This window comes from Leishmania donovani, chromosome 3 (assembly GCF_000227135.1).
Source record: "Leishmania donovani BPK282A1 complete genome, chromosome 3".
Classification (NCBI taxonomy): Eukaryota; Euglenozoa; class Kinetoplastea; order Trypanosomatida; family Trypanosomatidae; genus Leishmania; species Leishmania donovani.
In genome coordinates, this window is record NC_018230.1 from 175,567 (window position 1) to 192,973 (window position 17,407).

The 17,407-nt window shown below is 64.6% G+C and overlaps 3 protein-coding genes across 3 annotated transcripts; all 3 read left to right on the top strand.

The window, feature by feature from the left end:
* Positions 1-1,341: 1,341 nt before the first annotated feature.
* On the top strand, positions 1,342-3,060 carry LDBPK_030480 (phosphate-Repressible Phosphate Permease-like protein; the record flags this gene model as incomplete). The annotated part of the gene is made up of 1 exon (XM_003857965.1): positions 1,342-3,060. The coding sequence occupies one exon, from the start codon at positions 1,342-1,344 to the stop codon at positions 3,058-3,060; it is 1,719 nt and encodes a 572-aa protein (XP_003858013.1).
* A 2,724-nt stretch (positions 3,061-5,784) lies between these two features.
* LDBPK_030490 (hypothetical protein, conserved) lies at positions 5,785-13,677 on the top strand (the record flags this gene model as incomplete). The annotated part of the gene is made up of 1 exon (XM_003857966.1): positions 5,785-13,677. One exon carries the CDS (start codon positions 5,785-5,787, stop codon positions 13,675-13,677), a length of 7,893 nt encoding a protein of 2,630 aa, XP_003858014.1.
* A 517-nt stretch (positions 13,678-14,194) lies between these two features.
* Positions 14,195-16,966, top strand: LDBPK_030500 (hypothetical protein, conserved; the record flags this gene model as incomplete). The annotated part of the gene is made up of 1 exon (XM_003857967.1): positions 14,195-16,966. One exon carries the CDS (start codon positions 14,195-14,197, stop codon positions 16,964-16,966), a length of 2,772 nt encoding a protein of 923 aa, XP_003858015.1.
* Between the last annotated feature and the right edge of the window lie 441 nt (positions 16,967-17,407).

The window sequence follows — 17,407 nt, forward strand, 5'->3', positions numbered from 1 at the left end:
CGCGTCATCGTCTATGCATGATCAGTGTGTGAGCCAAGCTGAGTGGTGGCGATGGTGGGGGGATCACAGGGGAGGTCGGCGCAGAAAGCGGTGCCCCGCTCTTGCCCTGCGTTCATCATTTTCACCCCTTCCCCGCCACTTCCGATCTTTCACCGCCGCAGCCTGCCCGCCTGCCCCCCCCCCGCCTTCTGTCCCTCCTTGCCGCCTCTGTATGTGCGTGCACGGGGCCCGCTGCTGCGTCCTTCATGGGACGCTTGGTGCCACGTTGCGTCGCTCCGCTGTTTTTGTCCCTTCTCCCCCGCACACGCCCCCCCGTCCTTTTCGCACACCTGTGAGCGCCGGCACACCGGGCAGCCCCGCGCGTTGCCGCTGCTACTGCACACCAGACCGTCCATCACGGGCACCGCCAGCGCGCGCCCCCGCGACCCCTCCTGCCTCTCGTCGGGCTCTCTCGAGTTTTAGCTTCATCCGCTTTATTTCGCTTTCAGCGGCTTGCCGCTTCTCGATTCAACTCCTGTGTGTATGTGTGTGTGTGTGTGTGTTCTCTGCGGACGACCACTTCTGGTCCCTCACATGCGCTGCAGCATGTCGCCGCCTCGCATCCGCCAGGCGGCGTGCGTGCACGTGCCTTTGCCTTTTCATGTCGTACGCGCCGGTGTGCCGAGCAACCATGTCCGTGTTTGAACGATCAACAAGAGAAATCGGTGCACACGCTTCCCATACCTGCGGGCGCCTCGCCGCGGCATCAGTACCTCCGCGCAGAACACAACCACACGCACACATACATGCACATCACATCACTTGACAGCCGCCGTATGTCCGCATCGTCGCACATCGCTCGTGCTTCGGGCATCCCTCACGCACTCCTGCGTAGGTGGCATGCCATCCCCCTCCCTTTTTCCTCTCCCTCTGCCTCCATCTCCATCTCCGAATTCGTCGCTGCATCTCGCACTCGCCCACGCCGCTGCCGTTCCTGACGCTGTCTCGGACATCATGCGGCCTCAGTGGCTCACCCTCCCCACCACCACCCCGCCCACCTCTGCTCCGCCATCAACCGACCGCAATAGCGCCCTCTTTTGTTTCAACTCCTAACAGCCTTTCCTCCATCTCTTCGTTAAAAGCTTGCCCACATAGCGTCGCTCGCGTTGCCGTTGCTCCAGCGGCCCGTTCTCGTCGTCGATCTCCGCCCCCCCCCCACCCCCACCGCCACCACCGTCCCCATACGGCAGACCTCTCCTCCACAACGCCCCGCACAGGCAAGGGGATTCTCCAACCCACACCCACGTCCACACCCCTGTCTTCTCTCTCTTCGCCCTCTCCTCTCCAACCACCTCAGCAACGATGATCCACCCGTATCTGTGGATCGCCGTCGTGGGCGGCTTCGTGGGCTTCCTCGTGGCGTGCGGCAACGGCGCCAACGACCTCGCCAACGCCTTCGGCACCAGCTACGGCTCGCGCGTTCTCACGATGCTGCAGATCGTCGTCATCGCCGCCGTCTGTGAGTTCTCCGGGGCCGTCGGGCTCGGTAGCGAAGTGGCTACCACCATGTCCAGCGGCATCGCCAAGCTGTCCACCTTCGAGGACGACCCCTACGTGCTCATGTACGGATTTCTCTGCACGCTCGGCGCGACTTTCATCTGGCTCCTGGTCGCCACGCTCGCCAACCTGCCCGTGTCGTCGCACCACGCCGTCGCCGGCGGCATCATCGGCTTCGCGCTGGTGTACGGCGGCGGCGACGCGGTTGTGTGGGCCGGCCGCAAGCAAGCCTTCCCCTACGTCTCCGGCTTCGTGCCCATTGTCGTCTCGTGGTTCATCTCGCCCCTGCTGGCCGGCCTCGCCGCCGCCGTCTTATACAGCATGGCCCGCTTCCTGATCCTCGAGCGCACCTTCGCCGTCCGCCTCGCGCCCTACCTCATGCCCGTCATCGTGCTCATCGTCTTCTTCCTCGAGTTCATCTTCATCTTCCTCAACGCTGCGAGTAACCGACTGTCGTGGTCGTCCGGGCACGCCGCTTGGATGGCGATCGCCGTGGCCGCCAGCGTGGCGGTGCTGTCGCTGGGGCTGATCCCTGTGATGAAGCGCCGCATCGAGTCCATTCGCGTCTCTGGTGAGAAGTGCGGCGCGGAGGAGGGCTGCGATGCCGTGGAGGCGATGCGTATGAAGATGATGGGTGCGCGCGTGTCGAGCATCCGCACCTTCCAGACAAGGAGGCAGGCGGGCGAGTACCTCATGGCGGAGAAGCAGCGCCGCAAGGAGCGCGAGGCGCCGGCCAACGTTGTGAAGACCGAGCCCACCGAAGAGGGCAGCAACGAGGCTGAGGACGCACGCGCAGCGAAGAAGCTTGGTCTTGCGTCACGCCTGGTGTACGGCGCCGTCGTGCGCGACGAATCCTCGGATGTGGATAGCCCCTTCGACGAGAACGCCAACGGCGCGCAGGGCGGTAGCGACGAGGTCGATGCGGTCCACGTGACCGCGATTGATCCGAAATTCAACTACCTGAAGTACGACGAGAGCGGCGTGCGCATGTTCGACCCGCGCGCCGAGTACATGTTCCGCATGCTGCAGGTCGTCACTGCCGCCTGCACGTCGCTGGCGCACGGCTCCAACGATGTCAGCAACGCCATCGGCCCCTACGCTGCCATCTACCAGGTGTATAGAACCGGCAACGTGGCGAGCGCGGCGAACGTTGAGGTGTGGCTGTTGTGTCTCGGCGGTGCTGGCATCGTGGTCGGGCTGGCCACCTTCGGGCTGCCCATCATGCGGTTGCTGGGCGAGAAACTGGCGGTGCTGACGCCGGTGCGCGGCTGCGCAGCTGAGGTGGCTACGGCGCTCGTCGTGTCGCTGGCGTCCACCTACGGCATCCCTGTATCATCCACGCACTGCATCACTGGCGCCGTGTTGGCCATCTCCATGGTCGACGTCGGCTTCCGCCGTGTGCGTTGGGCTCTGGTGCTGAAGATGTACGTCGGCTGGGTCTTCACGCTGATCGTCACCGCCATCATTTCCGCCTTCTTCTTCGCGCAGGGCATCACCGCACCGGTGCCGCGTGGCAGCCGCTAATGTGGCGCGCAAAGACGCTTGGCCAGCGCACCCCTCCGCACGCGCACGCACACACACCTGTTCGCTGCGAGACGCTTCGCTGTCGTTGCCGCTGCTGCCACTAGCAGTATCAAATAACGGCCTGGTCGCATCGGTGTCCGTGCGTGCGTGCCAGTGAGGGGGCACGTTCCGCGGGCAGCGAGGCGGAGGAGAGGGCATGGGAAGGCGGTGTGAGGAAGACGGTGTCTTGTGTCGAAGAAGCGCCTACCCTCCCGCCGCCGCCCCTCTCCCCGCGCCCTCGTCACCCGCGTTGGCGCTGTGCTCTCCTCCGGACAAGCAATGGATCTCTCCTTCCGCTGCTGTTTTCCCCGCCGTGTTGCCGTCTTGTGTGTGTGTGCGCCACCACACACACACACACACACAAGTGCTTCACGGTTTCCTTTGTATTGTTCGCTTTTTTGGTCGCGTGATTCCTCCGTGGATGCGTCAGCGTTGCCTTCTCTTTGACCACTGGCACATGTGTGTGTGTGTGTGCGTGCGTGTGCGTGTGCGTGTGTGGGAGGGAAGTGGGTGCGTTACTCTCGCGCTAAACCTCTTTTTCTGTTTTGATTTCGTCGCTCTTCGTGCCTGTTCTTTTCTGTTGCGGATCTACCTAAATCGCGGTCCTTGTCTCTGTCTCTGTCTGTTACCCCCATCAACCCTGTAGACGATGCGCGCGCCATCCTTAAGAGCACTGCACACCCGCGGCTGCATGTGACTCTCGAACGCGTCGTCCGTGCAGCAATCACATTACCCGGGCCCCCTTCCCCTTCTTCTCCGCTGTCGCGCGCGCGCGTGCCTACACATACGCATGCACAACCCTCTCCTCTCCTGCCTCGCCCCCCCCCCTCCTGCTCCTCCTCCTCCCCACCACTTGCACGACGGCTTCCCCATCCAGTTTTCTCACGGGCGACTGGGCCCTCGTCACGCCTTCCTGAAACACGGTGAGAGACGTACTGGTAGAATACCAGCCACCCCCCCCTCCCACCTTATCCTGTGGCGTGCGCACGTGTTTGTGTGTGTGTGTGTGTGTGGGGGGGGGGGGGGGTAGATGTGTCCTGGAAAGAGAGGTTGAAGGGTGCTCGACAGAGCTTGACCCTGTGTGCTGGGCAAGGCAACGTAACCCTTTAACAGAACGGGTCAGTGCACACGCTCGGGTGCGTGTGTGCGTGTGCGTGTGTCCGTCTCTCTCTCTTGTTTACTTTGTTTGTTTGGTACGTTCTCTGCCCGCTGTCTGTGCAGCGGTGTCTGTGTCCATCGATTTCGTCCTCCTCCTCCTCGCCGACGAAGAGGATGTGTTGCGCCGACGGTCGTGTCGCTGCTGCCCGTCTCTTCCTGAGTTCTTCGTCTTGTCTGTGTGCATCGATCAGCGCGCTGCACTCGCCTCATGCCCCCTCTCTCGCCACCCTCCACCGAGCACACGCACACGCACACCGCTCCTCTTCCCTGTGCTTGTCGTCGCTGCGCGAACGCGAGAGGATGCTGTGCATGATGTTGTCAGCACTGATATGGGCGTTGGTGAATACGGGGTTGGATGAGGGTGTGTACGTGTATGTGTGTGTGTGTGTGTGCCTCGCATGCGTAATGGTGGTGATGCGAAGCACACACACACAGGCGCCGAGGCGTATTTATATTTACATTTACATACATAGAGAAAGGACGATCGTGTGTGTGCTGTTCGGCTCGTCCCTGTCCACTGTTGCTGCTGAGATCGCCGACCAGCAAAACGCGATCGAAGGGCATGTCCCTCCCTCCCGCCCTCTCTTGTCGTTTTGTTTTTATTAGTGTGCTGAAGCGCGCTTTCCTCGGCGACGATCGAGCGAGACGCTACAAGAAGCGGAGTAAGAGAATGGAGCATCCGCTGTGGTGTGGCAGCGCCACACCCCATCCCTCTTTCCCCCTCCCACACACGCGCACACCATTCCTCCTCCTGGCTTTGTCTGCTGCTAAGGTATAACGAGGAGCGTGAAAAAAAGGGGGCCATGCGTGAGGGGGAGGGAGAGAGGGGGGTGCTCGCTATCGGCTCTCTCGCACTCCCTCACACTGCGTCTGCGGTCGGGCGTGCGGGTCTGTGGGTGTGTGGGTGTGTGTATAAGCGGTTGGTACGCATGGCTGCCTCCGAGACCATGTGCCCACCCACCCCCACCCCCACCAACACCCTCTCCCTCTTTCTCTGAAACGCTTTTTTTCTGATGCGTGTTGTTCGACTTGCCTTCTCGTTGTGCCGTCGCCTCCGCGAAGCGAGGGACGTCTCTCCCTCACCGCCTCATGCTCTAGTGAGCACAACAGCGTCCGCGACACGATGCGACGAGCGCTCAACAGTGCCGCCGCCCACATTTGAAAGGTCTTCCGTAACGCCGGAAAAAAAAAAACACGAAGAACGAAAGCCGCAGAGCGGAGCAAAGCCAGCAGGCAGGCAGGCAGGCTCGCCCTTCTCCGCTCTCGCCCTGATGGCGATGGCAGGAGGCGAAAGGGGCGTACAACACATACGCGCACCAGGAAAGACTCGCGCGAAAAGTGGAGGCGGTGTGGATCGCTGCCAGTAGGCGGTGGAGGGGAGTAGACGCGAATATCAACGTGAGCAGCTGCGAGGCGGGAGGGGGGAGGATGCACAACCGCTCCGCCCTTCTCTCGTTCTCGTCCCCATCTCTCGCTGCTACAGAGTTGCTCGCGGTACTCCTCCCGCATATGTGATGATGCCCATCCATGCTATCCGTTGCCCTCCTCTCCTTTGCTTGCCCGTATGTGCCACGCATCCACAAACACTCGCTTACTCGTCTCGCACGCGCCGGAGAAACGGCCGAAGTCCTTCTCTTCTTCCTTCTCCCCGCTGTGTGGCTGCAGCCCCTGCCGCCCGGCCGCCCCGCTCCTCAGAACACCGAGCGCGCGAGAAAGACAACCAAAGCAAGCACGGGCAGGGCGAGAGGCGTTCTCGTCCGTGCAACCTTCTACACGCGCGGGCACACGCACGCCCAAGCTGCGCAGCAGCTTGCAGGAAAAATGGAGAATCACGCGTCGGCGTCCATGTATATCCCTTCATCGAAGGTGCTGGCCCGCTTGCAGCGACATGCAACAACGATGGAAAAGTGGAAGGCCGGCAACGTCAGTGCCAACGGCGGTTCTGGACTCACTGCAGCGTCTGTGGCATTGCCTCCCGCGAGCAGCAGCAGCCCCTTCGGCGCTTATCCAAAAACGGCGACCATGGATACGCTTGCCGCGCTGTCGGCCTCATCAACCAAGATGGATGGGGCGGCAGTGCTCGTCAAGAGATCCGCGACTGTGCCAAAGCCGTCTGGTGCGGCTGGCAGCTCTCCGTCTGCCCACTGCACCCCCTCCTCTTGCATGGGCAATCCCACCTCGCACGATTTTCAGAAGAGTGTGTCGCCGCTGTCGGAGAGCACCACCCGTGGCGCTGCTGCTGTCGCCCACACCGCAGCCTCCGACGCCGCAATGCCACCATCACTGGCGCCATCGGCAACGCCACCGAGCACGTTCAAGTCTCCCGCAGCGTCTCCAGTCTTCTCGCCCCAGATGCCCGGCAGCAAGGCCAACAGCAGTCGCGCCGCTCTTGGAGTCTCCATTGCCATCGAGACCTGTGGCGCAGCGTCGCAGACGTTGTCTGCGCCAGCGGCAACGCCTTCATCGCCAGCACTCTCACCCTCAGCGCCGTTGCCCCCAGCATCCGCGTGGCTTCTTCCCCGGGATGACGTGACGTACATCTTATCATCCCTGACGTGGAACGTGGACCTCCTGCGGTTGCTACTCCCACACGCGCCGTGCCCGCTGCACCTCCCAGGCGCCGAACCTCTTGCGGAGGTGCCATCTCCCACAGCCGAAGAACTCGCCACATCGACAGCACTGGCTGCCGCCCCTGCGTCGCCCGCGCCGCCTAGTAGCGATATGAACGAAGAGGAAGCGAACGCGGAAGCAGGGCAAGAGGGTTTGACCGTGAAGTGCGCTGCCCAGAGCAGCGTGGATAGCGCGGCAACGGTGGGTGGGGCATCTTCAGCGGGCAAGCTGCAATCTCTAAAGGCCGATAAGCGCGGCGACGCATCGAGCGTCTCGTCGAAGATGCACACAAGCGGTGCATATGCACAAGAGGCATACCACACACGTGACAGCCCTGCTGCTGTCACGGATATCGCCCCCAACCCACGCTCCCTGTCACCGCCGCCGGAGTCGTCGTCGTCGTCGCTCACGACGAGCGTCGCGGTGTCCGGGACGTCAGGTGCTGTCTCCACCGTGCCGCTCACCTGGTCGCAATACCTTTTTCGCGGGTCTGGCGGCGGTGTGAGAGCCGTCGTGGGAAGTCAGCGTAACGGTGCGACTTTAGTGCTTGGCGACGACACCGCTCGAGAGCGACAGCAGCCACAGCAGCTGACGTCGCTTGTCCGTGGGCAGGCCCCGCCCCCGGCATTCGTGCACGGGGTTGGCAGAGGCCTCCCGCACAGTCATAGTGACGGGGCGCTGGTGCGCAAACCGAAAACGTCTGCGGGCACGCCAGCAGCGGCACCCAACTCCGCCTACGTATCCTCCTCCATCTTCCACGCGCAGTACCTCCCCTCGCTGGAAGAGTTTCAGCGCAAGTTGGAGGAGCACAAGCACCAGCAGCAGCTTCTCCTTCGCCAGCAGCAGCAGCAACCACCGGCCTTGTCAGCCACCCGCCTTCAGCAGCACCTCCAGCAGCAACAGCAGCAGCAATCCCAGCCCCACCATTACCCCTGCCGTCGTGCGGCGACTAACAAGACGTTCTTCTACTCGCCGGCGCCGTCTGTCCTGTCCTTTGCCACCACTGCCGCGACGACGACCGTCAACGAGAACGCCACCGATGAGGATTGCGAGGAAGAGCAGCAGCGCTGTCAGCTCTCGTGCAGCGGCGCAACGGTGACGTCACCGAGAAGCCCGCCACTGCCGCTGGCAGCACACCGCAGCCACGCAGCAGCCGTCTCGGGCATGTGGTCATCGTCGTTGCCGCCCTCTCCGCCGGCATCTTCCTCCGCGTCGCAGGCGCGCCGTGGCCTTCAGCAGCCCCAGCGCCTGCTTGGCTGCAGCGGGCTTCGCATGCGCCCCTGTACCTCCTCCACCTTCTCCCTCGACAACCTTGACAGCGGCGGTGGCAGCGATAACGAGGAGGCGAGGGGCGGGATCGGTGCTACCGCAGTGACCCCTTGGATGTTGTACCCTACCCCTCACTCATCGCGTCCGTCGCCCTCGCAGCCACAGCAACCGTCGATGATGATGCTGCGAGCCGCCGATCAGCTGCGTGGGCCCATCGTGTCCTCTTCGGCACAAAGGCGGTCGCCACTGTTGTTGCACACTGGCGGTGGTCGCACCAGCCACGACAGTAGAGGGAGCTCGCCTGCCACCGCGCGTGATGACGACGACGACGATAGTGACGAAGAGAATGAAGAGGACGTGGAATGGGCCTTGAGCCGTCGCGGCGCCAGCGGCAGCGGCGGCGTCCGGCCGTCGAGCTCGTTTCCGGCCTCGCCGACGGTCAGCATCAGCTCCATGTCCTTCAGCCGGGTGTGGTCGAGCACCTTGAGCGGACGCGCGACCCCGCGCACTACCCTCGCCACCGGCGTCGGTAGTAGTGTGGCGAACCACAACCCACACTTCAACGGCAGCAGCTTCGGCGGTGTCGGCTACGCCTCGCCCTATTCGGCCACCAAAGGTGGCAAGAACGCGCGCCGCAGACGGAAAGCGACATGCACGCGGAGGCGGCGTATAATGCGTGTCTACGTGCCCAGCATCACGGAAGGACCAAAGGCGGCGAGCCTGTACACCGCACCGACCGCGGAGGCGCAGGAACTGCTGCTGCAGCTGCAGCACCGCGCAGCGATGTCGTTGCTTTCCGGCTCCACGGCGAGACCCATCGCAGAACACAGCGCGACAGCCACCGCCGTCTCCTCCGCGTTGCCCGCGACGACAGCATCAGCGACGTCCCCGGCGATTCAGCCGCGCGGTGTCGCCGCCTCCCCTCGCCCAAGCACGTTTGCAGAGGCGGCACGCGCGAAGAGCGGGAATGGGGGCGGTACCGCTGCCGGCGTGCTGACGCCGGGACAGGCACAGCGGCAGCAGCGCGGCTTCACAGGCCCCAACGTCTTGTCCCCCATGGCACCCCGAAACCCCGGAGAAGCAGAGCAGACGCCGCAGCTCTTGACGCTGCCGCAGTCGCTGCGAAGCCGCGAAACCGCCACCGACCTGCTCAACTCATCGTGGTCAGGCGTTGCGGCAGCTCCACCATCGGCAGCAGCCGCAGCCCCGACACCGAGGTCCTTTACTTCTGCTGGGAGCAGCAGCGATGGCGGGCCTGGCGACTTCGGTGACGAAGTCGGCGGTCCTAGTCGGGCTGATGCTTCAATGAGCACAACGGCAGACACATCAGCAGAGGCGCATCATCGGCAGTTGAGTGCACCGGCATCCGCAGCCGGGTCCGTGACGCCTGTGGAGCTGCCGCAGTGGGTGCGAGAGCGGCCGCTGTCCGCCTTGTACTACCAGCCGTGGGGGCTGGAGCTGCTGGCACGCTACGAGGCGTCGCGGCACGAGCAGCAGCTGGCGAGAGCACGAACGCTTCGTCGCGTGGGGCCGGGTGTCGGCAGCAGCGCTGCTGCAGCAGGTGCCGCTGTATCAGAGGTCAGTGTTAGCGGGAACAAGTCCAGTCCAGCAGCATCGATGCACAGCAGCAGCGCCACGTCGCCATACACGATGTTGTCGCCTGCTGCAGCGACGGCAGCGCAGCATATGCCTGTGCTCTCGCGCCCCTCTCTCGGTACGAGTCGTGGCGGCTGCACCAACACCGCAGCAGCAGCAGCAGCAGGAGAAGCGCCACCAACGTCATCGCCCAGCGCCCCGCGTGTTTCCTGGGCAGCGGCGCTTCGTCAACCACAGCGCGCGAGCCTCACCTCCGGCAGCAGCGGCGGGGTCGCCTCCACCGCGGCGTCGGCGGCGGCGAGCACGATTACGGCAACAACAACGATGAACAACAGCTCGACAGCGACCACAGCAACGGCGGCCGTGGGCCTGATGCAGCGGCAGCGACCGCTGCAGCTGCCAGCGGTCGTGCCCGAGTGGCCGCCAGAGCTCTCGGCCGCGGAGGAGATGGATGCCTGGGAGGAGGTATACTACTTTGGCGGGGTCACCACGGCGCCATCATCGTCACAGCAGGAGCGGCAGCAACAGCAGCGCCAGACACGCCGCTCTGCAACGAAGTCTCGCGATCGTGGGGCGAGCGGCACCAAGAAGGGCCACGCAGAAGGCAGGCATGGGACATGGACGACGGATTTGGGAGGCCGCGTGGGCGGGTCCTCTGGTCAGGTGAAGGGCCTCGGTAGCAACACTCTTGTGACGTGCTCGGCGGCGGCCTCAGCAGCGGTGCTTAAGCGGCAGCAGTGGTGGCTCAACGAGGAAATACAGCCTCCGACGCTGTACCTGAGTCGGCAGCGGCGCTCGTCGCGTCGCCGCTCCCGGGTGGCGTATCCAAGCGACACGTTCCGCAGCAGCACCGCGCGCCGCGCCGGCGCCACCTCAGCTGCGGCGGAGCTGTTTGGCAGACACAGGGATGCGCATCCCACCCCGACCGCCGACGCGACCGCCGCAGCGCCAACTGGCGTGCAGGCATTGGGAGAGGCGGTGCCGGTGTCACATGCAGAGGCAAACCCACCTGCCAGCAGCAGTCTCACCTTCGCCTCTTCCGTGAGCAGAAGCGACGTGATCCTGTACAGCGACGGCTACCCGCGCAAGAAGGCCGCCCAATTATTCTACCCGGCGCCCTCCCTGCACGGGGTCGGGGCCCCGCTGCCATCGCCTTTCACAAAACTTGACCACCGCACCATCGGCCAGGACACCGGCACCAGCGGTCATGCGGCCGCCCTGCTGCCAGTGTCAGCGGCTGTGGGCACTGATGTGATGCAGCGAGGCGGTGACATCGCCGACGCACAGCAGAAACAGCAGCACGTGGGGTGGGGCAACCGCGCCGCGGAGGACGAGCAGGTAGAGATGGGGACGAGTGCGACACAGCTGGAGGGCAGTGCCGTCGAGCAGGTGGTCGACAACAGCGGCTGCGACAGTGGCGAAGAGGCTGATGCGGCTGGGTCGGGGCTAGGAGGGCATCCGCCGGCTTGGTCGTCGGCTGACAATCCCCACCGTTCGAGTAACGGCCGCATGAGTGGTGCAGCGGACTCGACGTCGACCACCCTCGCCGCCACCTGCGCGTCAACACCGGCAGCGGCGCCACCGGTAGACGTGACTGCACCACGGCCACGCGCTGATGTGGACGTCATCTTCTTTCTTCAGAAGTTCATGCGTGCGGTGCTGATCGTCTTCATCGCGCAGGTGCGCCTGCAGCAGCTGCAGCAACACCGGGAACGCGAACTCCAAGCGAGCCCTCTCCACGGTGCGACGTGTCCTGCGGGGGCCCACCTACTGGACCAGCAAGCGCAGGTTCAGCGGATGAAAGCCAAGGACCGGGACGGCAGCCGCTCCAGCGGCGGGGACCCGGCAGCGGCAGCAGAGGCGTCGGATGGAGGGGGGCTCTCGAAGCTGGAGCGTAGCGCCTTGGGCTTCGTGCGCCACTACTTGGCAGACTATCGGCACATGATCACCGCGTACGTCATGCGCGACGACCGCGAGGTGGCACGGCGCTCGGCGCAGGCCATCCTGTCCCCTCCCCAATCAGCCGCTTCGGCTCTGTCGATGATGCCGCCGTCGGCTGTCGCTGCACCAGGAGCGACAAGCAGAGGGGCCAGCTCAGCGCCGGACCCCCTGTTCCAGCAAGACGTTTTAGCACGGTGGCTGCATGCGACTCGAGTGAAGACGGTGTACGAGGAAGCTGTTAGAGTGGCCACCAGCGGCTTTCCAGGCGACGCGGACGCGAACCCACCGGCGACGCCGGTCGACGACGTGGAGTCGCTTCGCACGGCGCAGGTGTACATCAGCGGCAAGGACGCTGCGTGGCAGCCGCTGCTGATGGAGCTCCTGCAGGTGAGCCGCGTGGTGCAGTGCTACAGCGATGGCCCGGTTGTCGCGGCAACAGGCTCAGCGCCGTCAGCATCAGCAACGTCACCACAGCGGCTTCTACTGGCGAGCCTGGAAAAGTTCTTGGCCCAGCCGACACTGCCGTTGCTTCGCCATGCCGGATCTGGCGCGTCCGCAACGGCGCAGGCGGTGACGACGACCCCAGCAAGCTCGGCTGCTTCCTCGACGGGCACCGCCACAGCCGCGTCAGGCTCTCTTGCATCCGACTTGCGCACGACGACAACTCCGTCGCTCACGCCAGCGCAGGAGGCAGCGGCAGCGCTAATGGTGGAGGAAAGCGACGCCTTTCGGGCCTACCTTCTATCCGGGTATCTGAGAGAGTACACCGCCGCCGATGGCAGCAGCGCGACAGCGAGCGCCACCTTTGCCGCCAAGACAACGACGACGGTGCTGCGTCACAGCCAGAGTGCGCCAACGCTCTCGGCCAGAGTAATGCAGCAGCGGCAACATCCATCGGTGTCCTCCGCAGCCGTGATGCCACCCTCCACAGTGGTGCATGCGATGAGCAGCCATCCACAGCTCCAGCAGCCGCAGTCACCGAGCCTGCTCTTCAACACGGGCTCGCTGCTGCAGCCCTTGACGTGGTACCCGTACGCTTACATGCCAGGCACCGCGAACCCCTACGCCGAGAGCGCGGACTCCAACTCCACCCGCATAACACCAGCCAAGGCCGCCACCGCGTCCTCCATGACGCTCTATGTGACGATGCTGCCGCTGAGCGGGCGGCTGCTGTGGCGGTGGGTGGTGCCGGCCGAGGACACGGACAACTTCAACCTCTCCGTGTTTTTTCAATCGTCGCTCTTTTCCTTCATGCAAGGTGGTCCCTTGCCGATGCCGTCTGCCGCGCCTGAATGGCATGCTGCCGCCGCCGCCGTTGGACACGGCGCGGCGGCGTACGCACCGACGCCGATGGCGATGCTGATGGCACCATCGCCGTCACCGCACCCGTCGCTGACGTGGCCGCCAGCGCTGGCCACTCGCATCGATGCGCAGCTGCGCAACGACGCCTTCAGAATCGCGTGGGGTGGGGTGTCATCGCCGTGCATCTGCGGCACTGCGGCGGCCTCCGTCCGCAAAGACCATAGATTCGGTTCGGATTTGTGGGGCGAGATGCCGGAGGTCACGCTCGTGCACTGCTCTGCTGGCATGCACCGCTCGTGCGGCATCTTGGTAGCTTTTCTGCTCTGGTTGCTATATCAATGCCGGCAAGTACTCCGCACTGAGCAGACTCTCGGTCTCGGGCCGCTGAGCTGCACGAGTGCCCCGGCACCACCGCTGCGTGTTGGCGCCGAAGCCGCCCACGACGCTGCTGTGAAAGCACTGCTACTTGACGACGTGGACGCACTCGCACCCGCAGCCGGGTCAGCAGCGGACGGCGGGGATGAGGAGCAGCCGGAGCAGCGTACGAAGAACACCGCCGCAGACGCCGACGCACCGTGGTTAACGAGTCGCCTTCTTCACCGCACCATTCGCCACGTTCAGCAGCAGCGCAGCATCGCGGTGCCCATCCGAACGGTGCAGTGCCTGCTGCAGTCCTTTGCGAATGAGCTGCGGCTGAACTAGCGACTCGCACACGCCCCGATGCACGTGCAGACGCCTGGCAATGGCGAAGGAGGCGGCGGTGAGAGCTTGTCCGGCGAAGGGTGGTGAAGAAGGCAGGGAAGGAGGGAGGGAGGGAGTTGTCTCTTCTCATGTGCGCATGCATCCAAGGGTGTGACATCGTGGCTCAGTGGGCGTGCACACGCAAAGAGAGACACACGCACACACGCACAGCGGCAAGAAGGGCCGGCGCACACATCCACGGCCGTGCGCATGCGCCTCCGCATGTTTAGGCGCAACAACGTAAACCATTTAAGAAGTGTAACGGAAACGCTAAACGGTGCACGCTTCGCCTGTGGCGCGTCGATGTGCACTCGCCGGTGTGTGTGTGTGTGTGTGTGTGTGCGCGTGTGTGTGCGCGTGTGTGTGCGCGCGTGTGTGTGCGCGTGTGTGTGCGCGCGTGTGTGTGCGCGCGTGTGTGTGCGCGTGTGTGTGCGCGCGCGTCTTCCCCTCCCCCGCACGTGCCTCGGAAGGCCGGGCAATGCGCACGCCTTCGAGTTTGTGCTCCGCAGCCTCCCTCTTTACTGTCGCTCGCTCTTTACTGTCGCCCACCTCACCATCACCACGACCAGCACGACTTCTCCGCGCACACCTCCGAATCCACCGCATGCACATCCGGCGGGCGGCAGTGAATCCTCTGCACATACACACACACAGTCGCGAAACGGAAAAGAACTTCAGTAGGAACCGAGTAACGACCATGGGTGACCGGGACTCATGCAGCCGGCGTGACTCGCGCGCTGACCGCTACGGCGGCGACAGCGATGTCACGGGTGGTGGTGGTGGTGGTGGTAGCGGCGGTGGCGGTCGGTACAACAGGGCGCGCTACCGCCGTGAAGACGCCGATGACGACGGGCACGATCCGTTCCGCCGCCCGCCGCGGCAGCAGGGCGGCGATGACGGCTCTGGCAGCCACGACCTCCACGCCCGCCGGCTGCGCCGTTCGCGCACCGAGGGCGGTGACGACGGCTACGGCGCCCCGTGGCAGCAGCAGCAGTTCACACCCTACATGAGTCAAGGTAGTGGGGCTGGCACGGGCTTCCCGTACCGTGAAATGATGCCGATGAACGCTCCGCAAGGCTTCCACGGTGATGCTGGCGGAGGCGACTTCGGCCTGCCATTCATGAGCGGCGGCGCCCCCGGGGTGATGCCGTTCGGCTTCGGTGGCGGCCCAAGCCCGAATGGCAACCACCAGGGCGGGGGTGTCGGGATGAGTTCGGATCAGCTGCTCCAGTTTCTCCTGCAACAGCAGCAGCAGCAGCAGCAGCAACTGTCGTCTTCGCCGCCGCCGCCACGGGAGCGCGCCGAGGATCGGGGCGACAACTTGAAGAGCACGGGACCGAACGCGGCCCCCGCAGCGACACGAGTGCTGCCCTCGGTGGAGGAATTTGTGCCGGTGGTGCCAAAAAGCCTCATGAACCTCGTCGTTGGCGGCGGGCCCCCGGGCAGTGGCGATGGCAACGCGGCAGCCGCAGGGTCGACTTCTTCGCAGCCGCAACAGACGGGAAACGGGCAAAGAGGGGCACTCGTTCTGTTGGAAGCGCCCAAGATCGGGCCGGAAGCGGACCGCCGCGCGCGCGAGCAGCGCCGCGCGCACGTATCCGGCTTCCCGCTCGGCACCACGCGCGAGGAGCTGGAAGACTATTTCCAGCTTCTTCTGCCGGAGGTCCGCCGGCTGCAGACGGAGCGCCAAATCCGCGAGCTCGCGGAGCGGGTTGGGCTGATCGAGGAGGAGGGGGAGGCGGCGGTGCGGCACGTCCCGGCCACAGCGAACCTGGCGAGCATTGATGAGGTGAAGAGCCTCAGCGTGAGCACTGGCAGGGCAAAGTCCTTTAGCTTCATTGAGCTGCGCCTGGCCGACATGATCGACGAGCTGGTGAGCCAGAGTGCCGCCGACCCGCACCGGTTTCTCTTCAACTCGTCGTTGGATGGCCAGACGTACCCGCTGATGATCCGACGGCCGCGCGACGCGGACCCGCTGACGGGGGTGGACGAGGCAAAGGTGGTCCTCGTTGGCTTTCCGCCCTCGATGCCGGAGGAGTCAATCAAGCCCGTCTTCGAGTCCTACGGCAAGCTGCTGAAGTTCGAGCTGCGCAACGGCTACGCGTACGGCGAGTTCGAGGAGCTGCGGGACGCCACAGACTTCCGCGCAGATGTGCACGGCGTCGTGCTGGGCAACAACATGGTCGTCGCTCTGCCGCTCTACGACTGGCTGAAGGCGCTGCTGGTGCGTGAGGGCATTGATGTCACGATCGAGGACGACGACCCGGTGTCGGGCAAGTACGTCATGAAGCAAGTGCGTGAGCGGCTGCCTGAGACATCAGCGCTCGGTGGGGCTGGCGCGCAGGCTGGCGCGGCCGGTGGCGGCGGTGCCGCGGGAGGCGACGCTGGGGCTGGCGGCAGCTCGGCGCTCGTGGCGGTCTCCGAGGACCCCGAGGCGGCGTCGCTGCAGATCATGCGGGAGCTTCTGGACATGTCCTTCACGTTGCCCGACATGCTTGGCCGCTTCGCCGCCCTCTACCCTCACCTGCGCCCCCTGTACGCGAACTCGCAGCTCACCGTCTACGCCACGCCGGTGCTGGTCTTGCTGAACCTCTTCGACGAGGAGGAGCTTGTCTACGACAGTAACTACTCGCAGCTGCTGGCCGACATCGAGGAGGAAGTCGAGAAGTACGGCCGCGTGAAGCGGCTTGTCGTGCCACGCCGCGAGGCCCGGCCGAAACTACCTGAAGCGCCGAAGCCCGGCGTCGACTACGACGAGGCCGACGAGGCGGCCAAGGCGGCGGCCATGGCGGCGCACAGTGAGGCCAGGAAGAACTTCGGCGCGGAGCTCGGGCGCTACATGAACCGGCAAACTCACCCCGTGTGGGGCGGCTACGGCCGTGTCTTTGTGGAGTACGAGACCGTGGACGAGGCGGCGGAGGCGCAGCAGCGGATTGCTGGCAAGCTGTTTGGCGAGCGCACCGTCGTGACGTCTTTTCTCTTCCCTGAACTTTTAAAGGACACGAACGAGGAGGCAGTGGAGGCGGACGCGCAAGGTGAGGATGAGAAGGGTGCTGGCGGCGATGGTGCCAACGAGGAGGCCAAGGGCGGAGAGAACGACGGTGACGGCGAAGCAGTGGCGGAGGCAGAGAGGGAGGACGATGAGGCACCTTCGTCCACACAGCCGCGGAAGGACGCAGAGGTGTCAGGCGATGCACCTGGCGAGGTAGCAGCCACAAAGCCGTCGGTGCATACCGAGGACATCGACTGAGAGCATGGCAGCTGCCGCCAAGAAGCGCGCAGGCACAAGTCCTCCCCTCTCCCGGATCAACCTGCTCCCGTCTCGCCGTGCATATGCTAGAGGGCTCGGCGCTCCCCACCCCACCCCCTCCCTTTCCGGGGTGGTCTTGGTGGTGGTGGCCGTGGTGCCGGCCTCCGCGTCCCCACCGGCGACACCGATCTATCAGAGATCTCGATTTGTAATGGCGACGGCGCGTGAGTGAGTGCGTGTGTGCGTGTGCGTGTTTGGCTGCGGGCTTAGGCACCCTCACCCCACCCCTAACTGAGCGATGCGAAAGACGCGACGCAGGTGAACATTAAACGGCGCAAGTTTGCCAAAAAGGAAAACGAACCAACGGTATCAGGCATGTGCACGTGGTGCTTAGCACTGCCGACGGCAGTGCGCGTGAGGTCTGTCTGTCTGCGTGCGTGT